General features: G+C 50.3%; 1 protein-coding gene across 1 annotated transcript; it reads right to left on the bottom strand.

Annotated features, from left to right (window-relative positions):
- Nucleotides 1–2,071: 2,071 nt before the first annotated feature.
- Nucleotides 2,072–10,683, bottom strand: CRYGN (crystallin gamma N). The gene is made up of 4 exons (XM_009961402.2): nt 10,663–10,683; nt 9,956–10,204; nt 7,691–7,836; nt 2,072–2,207 (listed from the first exon to the last, which is right to left on the bottom strand). The coding sequence occupies exons 1-4, from the start codon at nt 10,681–10,683 to the stop codon at nt 2,072–2,074; spliced, it is 552 nt and encodes a 183-aa protein (XP_009959704.1).
- Between the last annotated feature and the right edge of the window lie 1,498 nt (nt 10,684–12,181).

Below are 12,181 nucleotides of genomic sequence, written 5' to 3'. Positions count from 1 at the left end.
ATTAATGGCCAGGAGGTCACAACAGAGAGCAATGCATATGACTGAATATTAACTTTTAATAGAGTGCATTGAGCTCAGGAGCCGATTAGAGCCTTCATGAAGCAAGAGCAACACTAATCCTGGAAGGACTCCTAAAATCTTTCATGAGCTGCATTTAATTAAAAGAAAATGAAATACGCAAGAGTTGATGCACGAGTTGTACATTCGTGCATCCCACTCAATGAATGAATCATTTCCCTGCCTTCTTCTCTGACACAGAAATACCCTGCTATCCATTAAAGATGCTTAAAGACTTTTATGGCTCCAGTGGTCCACTAGCCACCTTCAGGCCAGAGCTGGTCTGGTGTAACTATAATGCTTCTGCAACGATTTGAGTAGAGGATGACATCCAGACCACAGGCTGGCTACAAGAGGACATAATTGCTTGTATAACTGCTAAGGCAAACTTACCCAAACTATTATTAACTTCACAAAGTAGACTTTTTTGGTGTTTCCATACTCCCCATAAGACATATATGGCATATGTGCATCTGGGGCAAATCTCAATCGATGCAACTCTACCAACGGTACCACTTCATCACGGGAACAGCCCGTGTCCTCACACAGCACAGGCTCAGTTGTTACCAATTGCCCCAGTTCTGCTACTGGTAGAGAGCCACAGGGAGCCAAGAAGCTCTAACTGGGAAGATGAAAGACAGGGTGGATGAGTGTGAATTTATCGACTGGCAGCTGGATCCGGTGTCATGCTGGGATGCAGTAGGGGACCAACCAGCCCCCTGCCCCGGCACAGAGCACAGACCCCTGCTCCTCCTGATGGCTCTGTGAAGGGCAGGATCTCATTGCAGACCTGCAAAGCGGAGCAGCCCTGAAGGCACCCCACACCCCCCACACCCCCCCCCCCGTGCTCCAGTCTGCTGGGGACCTGTCAGCCTTGCTCACGTCCCTTCGAAGGGCTGGGGACAGTGGTTATATCAGCAGCCTTCCCAGTGGATTAACACGGGGCCTTGCAGCTCTGCAGCACCGTGCCCGTGCCTGTCAGGATACATCAGACAGCCAAGTCTTAACAGCTAATGGAATAATGGAGTGAAAAGAATAAAATTATCCCTTTCTGAAATAGCCAGAAACACTCTTAGCTAACACTGAACACAGCGTATTTTACAGAAAGGAGGCTACCAGACTTTTGGGCACTGAATGCAAGGGGAAGCGCCCAGGCTGTAGTGGATGCTCCATAGCTGAACAGGCAGAGCGGTTCCCACCGTGGCTGCCAAGCACCGAATGGGTTTGGGGGCACCAAAATAAGTGGGATGGGCTGGGAGCACTGAAGGGGCAGAAGGACGGGAAGAGGGTTGTGCAGAAAGTGACAGTGCTGTGGCTGTTTTCTTTGCTGTCACCCCCTCAAAATGTCATTGACAGCTGAAGGGCTTACGAATCAGGGAGCAAAGAGAAAATTGCTCAGGTTTTGTGCCTTCAGGGAATTTTTTAAAAACACATTTTTTTAACGTCTGCTGATCTAAGGTCAAAGTAACTCAGGATGAATGATTTCTACCACCTTCGCATCAGGGCCAGCACGTCACACTCAGACAGACCCCGCCACGAGTCGGTCAGATCCTGACATGATCCTCACGTGTGTCCTCACATGGCATGATCAGACCCTCGGACCGCTGTGTGCCTGCACTCACAACGCACATGTGCAGCAACGTGACCCCCTCCAGGCATCAGGAGTCAGCTGGGTCCATCGCATGGTGGCCCTGGATGGGGCAGACTGAACACGTGTCAGACCACAACCGCAGCAGGGAGCACGTTCCCGGGTCTGCTTGTCACCAGCAGTTCTGGCCCATCACCCCCGTGTCCTCCTTCTAAAACACTGCAGAATGAAAAAGCAAATTCACAGCGTGTAAATCAAGCTTAGAAAGGCTGCAAGTCTATTCCCTCTTGAACTCCTGCAAGTGACGGGGAGAAAAAGTACTTAGAGCCAAAAGCTGGTGTTAACGATTTATTCCACGGGTCAGTGAGTGGGAAGGAGGGTGATGCTCGGTCTCAGCAGGCCATCGCTGGTAGGATGAAAGCTCAGCTAGAAGTAATTGACGACTCTTCTGATGGACTGGACACTCGCGCTGCGTGCCTGCCACGCATTGAAGCTGCTGAACTCGCCCCGCTCCACCACGTACATACGACCTCGGTAGTTGGGCTCCTCGTACAGCACCCACCTGAGCAGAAAGGGAGGGTCACTTGGGTCCCAACGATGCGGCCATGTGAGGTAGCCTCATGCCCACGTTGAGCGGCTGCCTTTAGTGACTTCAGTACTCCAAACTACTGGGACGCGACGGTCCCTCTGCAGCCCCAGTCCCATCCTGCACGCAGAAATGCTCCTGGTGGAGTTAACTGCTGGCACTTCCCCTCTTTTCCAGCATAGCCTGGCAATTATCCACAGCCAGATTGGACCTTGCCTTTATAAGAAGTTGGTTTGGGTTACACCAGCAATAAAGCCTGGGACCAGGGGCTCCCTGCTTCACGTTGCTGTAGGAATGGGTCTCTATGAGCTTCACCATGTACAACAGGAACAATTTAATAGCATTTGACAGCGCTGAAGAAGGACACGAATCCCCTCAGCCCCTGGATAAACCCATTTTGGACTGTAAAGAGAAATGTGCAACACTTGAAGAATGTTTTACCTCTTTGAACTGATTCATTAGCTATGATGGGAACCATATTTAATAATTTCTTTCTTTGCTAGTAATTCTCAATGGCCTCTCTTTGATGTTTTCCAGCAGAAAGCAGGACTTGGCTCAGTTATCTTCATTTTATCTCTACGTCCAGAGTTAACTACAACTTTCCCTTGGAATACAGTCAAATAGATACAACACTCAACAACCTTGGTGACTTTGGCATGCCTGACTTCTTCACCTAGCTTGGCTACATCTTTCTCCATTGGCATGTGTCCTGGCATGTCTTTCTCCACTTGAAGGTCTTCAAGTCAGGAGCAATTCTCATGGTCGAGGGACAAATTTTGCTGCTCTTCTCTCCCTTCATCCCTTTAGCACACACTGTGCCATGATCTTAATGTGACCACAAGTGTAGACCCCTTTCCTTTATTTAAATCTCCCGTGCTTTTTAACCAAGTTTTGCCCTTGCTCTGATAGTTTTACAGTCAGGTTTACATCCCATCATTGCTGAACTGCTCATCTCTGCCTCATTCTTCCCAATGTTTTTAAGAATTTTATAAGGATCTGTGCTGCTTGTCCCATCTATTGGCTCAGCAATGACAGCAGAGCAGAAATGCAATTAGCAAAATCATTTGGTTTTTGTGGTCTCTCTCTTGCCAGGAATTCAGCTGTGACATTGGGGTTGGGACCTACTGTATGTGGGATTTCCAGGGAGAAACTGGAATCAGTCAGAGACTGCTAGGCCTCCAGGGTCAGACAACAGCTGGTGAACTCAGATGAGTCTGACCCAGAGCAAAAAGCTGGAGGGCTAGGGAAAAAGTTTATAAACCCAGCCACCCACGGGCATTATTGAAACAAAAAGCAAAAGGTTAGGGTATTTAGTCGAGCCACCTTACAGATTCCTTGACATATTTGGATTTATTTTGTGTTCCTGAGAGGAAACCGTGTGGGACTGTGGTGGGTCCTTTCTCCCATCTGCCTGTGCACTGGTACAACCGGCACCCTGAGCGCCCGCCTGCCTGGTGCCCCTCCCCACCCTGCTGCCCACGCTTGCACAACCCTTTTGTGCAGCACCGCTGCAACGGGCTCAGCCAAGACATTTGGATCACGAGCGTTTCCTACAAACAAGTTCATTCTTTGGCACTTTTTGCAGCCCATTTATATCCGAACCAGAATTACAAAGTCAGACTTCTCCTTTGAAGCGCACTTTGTGGTGCGTGGAGAAGGCTGCCCACTGCTCACGTGAGTGTAACGGCAGGTTGTTCTGAAGCCATGTCCCCCCATCACATATCCTGATGTGCAGTCAGTGAGTGTGCTCAGCTCTTCAGCTTAATTAAGAATGATTTATAAAATTATCTTCCTCCTCTCCAGCCTTGTTCATAAGGCACGCATGACTTTCTTCCTTTTCTACCCCTTCCCTTCATCTTATATGCACCTCTCCATATTTTTCGATGATCATGGGCTTCTTGCTCCATCAGCTCACAATCCCTCCCTCAAGCACTCCTGAAAAGAGCTCCCAGTCCTATTTTCTGCACCTTCCAATCATTCCCTCCTGCTGAGACTACCTTACGCTATTGAAAATACTGCATGGTGGTAGGACAGGGATGTTCACAGGGCGTTGCTGGCCCAAGAGGACGTGGTGGATCTTCCAGCTCTGCTCTGCTTTAGGGCATCTTTCAACAACTTGGTGGACCCTAGGGAATAGTGCAGGGGGTAGAGCAGCCCCTCGTAGTCACTGTCTTTCCCAAGACCTCTGCATTTCTCTCCAGACACATGGTTGATGTCTCTGCACAGTCGCATGGAGGGAATGGGACAGGCCTTGGGGTATATGGAAGCAGACTGCGGGACCTGGTGTGGTGATAAGAACTCACCAGCTTGTCCCTTTGCTAGGGGAAGGCTGCAAAAAAGAGCAATAAAAGAAAGAGCAGAAAGATGGGAGTGAAGTGTATTGGCAGTGCAAGGTGATGAGTGAAGGCTTGTATGGCTTACTTTTAGCTGTGCCTTTATTGCCTAAAATTTATGTTCTCTGAGACGATCAGTGAGAGAGGAAATCAAGTCAGTCAGGAGCCCAGAAAACAAAAAAATGATCCTGTCCTCAAGCCCAGCGTGAGAGAGCTGATCCAGGCACATAGCACACAGCCCTCAGACATCTCAGTGCTGCATTTCATTAGCACATAAACCCAGAGGACACGGGAATAAAACTCGCATGGAACAAGCGCAAGCCCTATAAGCCAAAACTGGCTGCTCGGGCTGAAAAAACTAGCAGGGGAGCGCTGGAGCTTCAGCCTGAACCAAGCAGGATGCTTTCAGTAGGGCTCAAGGTCACTCATTCTCCATGTAGGACTCAAGCAGTGCCATGAGCAGCTATTGCCTCTGCCGAGAAATGTGTAACATTTATTGAGCAGCAACGGTTGGGTACCTGTTCTGGTTGATATTTCACAGCCTGACTGCAGAACATCTACCAAACGCTCATAAATGCTTCAGCAGAATAAATGGTTGGTCTGGTTCCTTCAAGTTATGTCACTGTAGTGTAGAAAAGCCCTTTTTGGGGTATTCTCTCCCGGACTGTAAAACAAATTCAGCTTTTTAAAGTTGTTATTGCTAAGCAATCCTCTGTGGAATGGCTGAGGCACAAAGGAGGACAAGAAGAGCACGTCTTCATCTAAAACCAGATGATATTATATGTGATACTGGAGCTGGCTCTGCCCGTGGGATGGGCAAAGCCGCTCACCACGCAAAACACAACAGCTTCTGAGGAGGCAGTAACATCTTGAAAGTGCTCCAAAATAGCGAGCTCGTTCCCAGTATGGCTTTAATGGCTTTATCATCAGCCTTCCTGGCTGTATGGGGTAGCAGTTGCCAGCCCCAAAAGGGCAGAGGGGAAGGTGCCGGACACTCTCAGCCCCGTCAAGAAACCAGAGGGACATTGCAGTGGGGGAATTAAGGGGGAAAATTGCAGAGCAAGACTTCAGTGCTATGGGGAGCAGGCAGGGAACTCGGGGGCACCCTGCTTTACATCTGCTTTCAGCACGCACAGGGTAAAACAGCCCCACTTTCAGGCTGGGCATATGCAGGAGACAGCCTGTGGCTGCAGTTCCCGTCATCACCAGCGACCCCATCTCCTCCACTCCCCAAATGGTCGAGGAGGGGTCCTGGGAAGGCTTTGCCAGGCTGAGCCCAGCACCAGCTACAACTGCAGCAGCTCTGGGGTCACCTGGGTTTATATGGTCCATCCAAAGGAGAAAAGCGGTGCCGTAGGGTCTCTTTCTCCTCCCCGGCCTCAGCTCTGCGCTGCGGCATCTCCTCCTTCCCTCCCTCCTCCTGCAGCCCCGGGGCCAGCAGGTCCCTTTGCACCATCCTGCTTTTTAATGTCCTTTACAGACCTTTCCATGCACTTGCAACAACTCCCTTCTTGGGATCTGAACGTATTGCTCCAAAACTCAGCGAGTTTCCTCACCTCACTCCTTTCAGTATTTTTTTTTTTCTATTTTTTTTATCACTATTCGAAGCCTTTGAGAAGTCATGTAATGTTAACATAAACAGTTTAAGCTCCCATGCAAGGGAAAGCGAGGTTTGTGCCCCTTTTGCAGGGGAGGGGGAAAATCAATCTGAAAAATTTAAATGCTTGAAAGTTTCTGGGCAGCTTCCCAATTTCTCAAGATTCAGGCTCTGCTAGAGGGACACATGTGGTAAATAATTGGCCCTAAAGCTGTTGCCAGAGTACTCACAGCCTCTCTCTTGGCTTTACAGTGTTGGTACAGTTCCTTTTCCCTCAAATGCTCAGTGCTAACGGGGTCCCCGGTGGGCTCCAACCATTTCTTCCCATGGGGAGCTGGTAGCTCTGCTCCTTAGTTTCAATGAACCGCCATTGCCTGATCACAAGCCTGTTCTTTTGGAAGAGGAAGGGTCTTGGTTGGATCAGAAAGGGTCCTGCAGGACACTCGCTGTCAGGATGTCACGAGCTTGGATGGCAACAACCTTTTTCCTATTCTGGGAAGAAATTGCTGTTGGGCAGAAAGGGTCCAACATCTCACGCTGGGTGCAGGTGAGATGCGCAACATCCAGTCCAGGACAGGCGGAGAAGAGCGTTTCTGCGCTCCCTCCTCTGCAGGGGCTCCCCTCTGCCCCCTGCCTCCCTCCAGCCACCCTCTGCCTGGCTCCGGGAGGATTTTGTGGCATTGCCCTGCTCCCAGCACAACCGTAGTGAAAATTGTAGTGAAAGTTGGACAGAGGAAAGGGGAGATGGAGGGATAACAACCTGTCTCACAGCAAGAGACAACATAAAAAGGACAAACGCTGTCAAGAAAATGCAAATTGCCACCCAACAGCAAGGCACAGCTGCTGTCCTACTGAGGCTTTCAGGAGGATGGGGTTGAGGATCACTAACGCACCCACAAAGCGTTAGTGGTCACCAAGGGTGACCAAAAGCCCCCATCGGGGTGGCCGTGCATCACCACCACAGTTGCCCCTGTCTTTCAGAGGCAGGATTTAATTTTAAGGTGAGATGCTGCTGCCTCATTTTTCCTGTCCAAGGGGGAGGTTTCTGGTGTTGCAGCAAGCCTTGGTGAAGCCACTTGCAAAGGAAAAGCCCTGACCTGCATCACCCAGAGCCATCCACCTGCCCTCCCCGAAAGCCTCTGTGTGGATTTTAAAGTGGTGCTTGGAAACAGGCACAAAAATGATTAAAAAAAAAAAGAAAGAAAGAAAGAAAAAAAGCTGGGTTTTAGGCTTCTTGTTTCATACACCTTAAAGAAGTGTCTCAGAGCTCTTGCGCCTGGCTGCCACCCTCCAAAAATCATACCCCTTTGAAGCAGCTCTCGATGGGCAGACACCAAAATTCACCTTTAAACCATAGGCTTAACTCACATTTTTAGGCTTTCTCCGCATGCCCCCAGCATCGTCAGGCTTTTCCACGGTGCAGGGGGGTGTCTTTGCAGCCACCTCCCTCCCCTGCAGCGCTGGGTACAACGGGCACAGGGCAGGGAGCACCGCAGCGGCTGCGTGCCGGGACACGTGTGGTTACTTACGCGCCGTCGCCGTACACTTTGAGGGCGTTGATGCAGGTCTTGTCCCAGCCTTGTCCCTGCAGGAAGGAGCAATCTTCCGTCAGCTCCAGGCTGGGACCGCTAAAATGGCTCCCCTCGAATATTTCGATCCTGTAATGCTCGCCGTGCTAGGGACAAAGGGATTTGAGTCAACTGAAAAAAAAACACACAGCAAATTATACTCCCAGCTTTTATAAGACAAAGAGGAAGACAGCGGGGGAACTCAGGGGGAAGTTTGGAAGATGGAAGACGGAATGATGCTTCCAAAGGGGAATGTCCAACGCAGTCCAACACCACCAGTGCCGGCATGCACAGGGCACGCACAAACTCGTGCCACCTCCCAGCACACCGCCCCAACCAGAACAGCAGCCAGAAACCCCTCGTCTCCGCACCTTCCTGCAGCGGCCGTCCGCACGCAAACACATCGCTCATGGGCACACGTAGCCCCTCGCCCATCTGCAGATCCCCCGCCCCGGCCCACAAATCCCCCATCCCAAATACAGCATCAGCTACGGCCCTGGCTCTCCGTGCACTCATACAGCAAAAAAAAGAGATATATCCAGAGAGTACAGAGATGGCAGACTATTCCCCTAAACTAATTTCTATTGCCACGCTTGTCTGCTGTTCCTCATGGGTGATGTTATGGGGGCAATCTTTTTAGCAGGGCTTGCTGCGATAGGACAATGGGTAATGGTTTTAAACTAAAAGAGAGCACATTTAGACTAGATAAAAGGAAGCAATTTTTTGCAATAAGGGTGGTGAAACACTGGCACAGGCTGCCCAGAGAGGTGGTAGAAGCCCCATCCCTGGAAACGTTCCAGGTCAGGTTGGACGGGGCTCTGAGCAACCTGGTCTAGTTGAAGATGTCCCTGCTTACTGCAGGGGGGCTGGACTAAATGGTCTTTAAAGGTCCCTTCCAACCCAAACTATTCTGTGATTCTATATTGTGCCTTCCTTTAAGGAAAATTAAAAAAGGGAAACGAAAAGGAAACCTTCCCAGCATCATCATTGCTGCGTGAGCCCTTGAGGGTGACATGACTTAAATTTCTCTGGGGAGATTTCTGCAGCCTGTGGCATAGGTATGTGGGACAGAGTGAGCTGAAAGGATATTTTTAAGCCAAATTCATAGAATACCTAAATGCATTTTTCAAATAAACGTCAACACACAAGAAGGCCGAGCTGCGATGCCAAACCCCACAGCAAGCGGCTGCCGGCAGCAGCCGAGCAGATACCGTGCCTGAGCAAACATTCCTCCGGGAAGCTGCACTGCAGAAATGCCTGGAAGCACTTGCTGGCATCTCCCAGGGAAAATCATGGGCCAGGGAGGGAGGAGCATCTCCTCGTGCCGGCCGGGCTCCAGGGCCCGGGGCAGAGCATCCCTCCATGTACAGATCACAGAGGTGCTTTGGGAAGGACATTACAGACCTGAAACAAACCCATTGCCCTGCGAAAAAACAGCTTTGGGGCCAGCAAGAAACCCCACCAGCTCCAAGTGGGTTCATCACTACCCCAGGGGTCATGAGCAATAGAAGAGCCGAATGAAAACACCTAACCCAGATCTCATTTTTCTCTGCTACTTTTTAAAGTTCCAAATTAAACCTTCCTCTGGGTGATGCTTTTAAAAGTTTCATAAGAGGAGAGCTATCTAGTACGGGGGAAAAAATAGGTTTAGTTTAGCATTTCTGGAGGGTTTTGACAGCAGCAGAGAATTCAGCTAAGATTTGCGAGGAGCAGCCCAGCTGCCCCATAGGTCTGGTGCAAAAAGCCCTCAGGCTGCCCGTTCCCCCTCTGGGTGTGCGGGGAGACCAGGCTGATGAGGCTCAAACTTGCCTTGGGCAACAAATCTCCTTCTTAATTCCCCTGTGAGTATTTGATAGTGACTCACGTTTAAAAGGAAAAGCACGTGACGCCGGCAGGACCCTGCCACCTTGTCTGAAAAACCACGGAAAAACCTCATCCCGTTAAAGCTGCTGCGTTTCATGCCGTGGGAGGAAGGCAATGTGTCTTCCTCCCGACCAAGGCACAGGAAACTGCAACTTGGCTTTGTGGCTTGTGTGGACAGCTCCAAGGGGGACACAAAGCTTCCCCAGGAAACTGTTTCCTTCTCAATGGGATGCATTCTTTCTAAAGAACATCGATTTTTATTACACTTATTCATGGGGCTCCTGTGACCAGGAGAAATAAAGCCCACCAGCAGCTCTGTCCCACCGACGCCGGGAGAGCAAAGCGTCAGCATCACCCACTCACCATCCCGATGGGCCGGCAGGAGCCCAGGTGATCGCTGCGGCCGTTCCAGCGATAGAAATCGGGGTACTCGCCGTGCTCCAGGACGTACTGCTGCCCTCGGAAGTCGGGGTGATCGAAGCAGACCCAAGCCCCACTCTGGACGCAGATGGAGTTGACGCGGTTGAGGAAGCCTCGGTCCTGGAAGCTGCTGCAGCTGCCGCAGACCTCCAGCTTTCTGCCCGTGAAGCATTTGCCTTCGTAGAAAGTGATCTGGGGGGAGGGAGGAGAAAGGGCCCGGGGTGAGGAGCAGGGGCACGGCCGGACCCCCATTTCGAGCAGACAGGAATCTCTTGCAGATGTATTGTTTTAGGGTGGTTTGGGGTTTTTGAGCTGCTTTCCAGCAAGAGGAGCACAGCATCACTGGCATTTTTTCCTAAGAACCGTATTTGTTTTTCTGGGAACGCAGCGCATCCCGCATTTACGACACTTCTCGCCGCCTCGTGCTCACTCACACATATTTCCAGCAGGAATGTTTAAACAGGAAACTCGGCTCCCGAAACGCAGCTCCTTCTGCCGCACCCTCCCCATCCCTGCTACCAAATTTGCTCCTGGTATCACCACTCACGTCGCATCCTCCGGGATATTATCCTAACCTACTCCTTCGACCAGGAGGATGCTCAGGCTCTCCGGCTCCAGGCTGAAAGAGAAGCGGTTGGGTTGTTACTTACTTTTCCTGAGTATTGAGACATTTTCTGCTGGCTGCTATCCAAGACCAAAAGCGGGAGCCAAACCGAAACCGCGATGGACAGAAACGTTGGACACCCCGCTATATAGCAGCTGGCAGAGGGGGGGGAGACGGGGCTGGTGTCGCGAGGGCTTTTTAACAAAGCAGTGGGAACGGGGGGCTTTACACTTTCCTGCTTCGTAGGCAGAACCGCCGGTAACGGGGCCTGCTGAGTCCGGGGTTTTGATTTCGGGCAGACGATCTGACAAAAGATTTGCTTGGCAGGGCTTTGGTCAATTAGCGGTGCACATTGACTGCTCCTTTTTTTAAGGACTTCTTTTTTTTTTTTTCCTTTATTTTTTCCCCTTTTTCCTTCCCCCCCTTTTTTTTTCCTTTTTCCCCCTTTTTTTCCTTTTCCCCCCATTTTCCTTTTTTTCCCTCTTTTATTTTTTCTCCCTTTTTTTCTCCTCTTTTTTTTTTCAGAGCAGGTAAGAAGTAAATAAGGAAACGGCAGCATTTCTAAGCATGGCACATAGTTTCTCTGTATTGGTTCATTACTTTTTACTGTTTTTTCCCAGCTTCTCACCTATTGCAGCGTGGCAGCCAAAAGCGAGCGTCCTCAGAAGACTCCTCACCAGCAACACGTTGCACTCTGTCCGTGAAAGCAGCGGTTTCTCTTTCAACCTTCGAACCTCTTTAAAGGGCATCTCCGAAAGCCGAGGACCTAACCCCCTCCAAAGCACAAAGGCTGGGCTCAGAAACCCACCGACGTTATTCACGAGCATCGTTTTTATGAATGTTCTGATCTTGCAGCACTGAAGCACCGAGACATAGATATAAGTCCAGATTAGAGGGATTTTTAAGCCATACCATTGACCATAAAGTAGTATTTCCCGTATAGCTGCAACTATGGCTTCAGAGTCTGGCACCTCAAATGCCAGCACAAGGAAAAGCTCCATATTCCCCTCTTGTGTTGTAAGAGGATCCAGAGACTTTAACTGTCTTATTCTCAGGACAAATAGCAAGGGAAGGCATCAGCCCATAAACCCCATCAGTTTATATTAATGAGCCACGCTAGGAAGAGGTAAAGGCAAATGCACGGGGGTGGCCCATGGCCCATCACACGGAGATGTACCAGGACACCACGTTAAAAGATTTGTCTTTTATGCTATTTAATAGCTCTGGAAGAGACTTCACACCCAGCTCCTACTCATCAAAACCTCCAATTTGTCACCCACAGGGCCCCTATCGCCTCCCCTGCTGCTGGCAGCACTCCGCTCCCCAGACTGTCAGGCACACGTTTCGAAGCCAAACGCTAAAAACTCATTTCTTGGCAGGTCGCTCCCATCCGCACGCGTGCCAGGAGCCTCGCTCGGCAACCCCACTCCGCTGCCTTGGTTCACCGCTTCGTTTCAAGATTAAAGGCTGTTCGGGAAGAAAGGATGTCATTATTAAGGCTTAAATGTACGCCGCCCTTTCAATTAAGATGTAGAAGTTAATAAGCGCGTGTGCACGCACACGTA

This window comes from Leptosomus discolor, chromosome 6 (assembly GCF_034619465.1).
Source record: "Leptosomus discolor isolate bLepDis1 chromosome 6, bLepDis1.hap2, whole genome shotgun sequence".
Taxonomy (NCBI): domain Eukaryota; kingdom Metazoa; phylum Chordata; class Aves; order Leptosomiformes; family Leptosomidae; genus Leptosomus; species Leptosomus discolor.
Note: the sequence above shows the minus strand (reverse complement) of the source record. Positions and strands in the feature narration are given on the sequence as shown.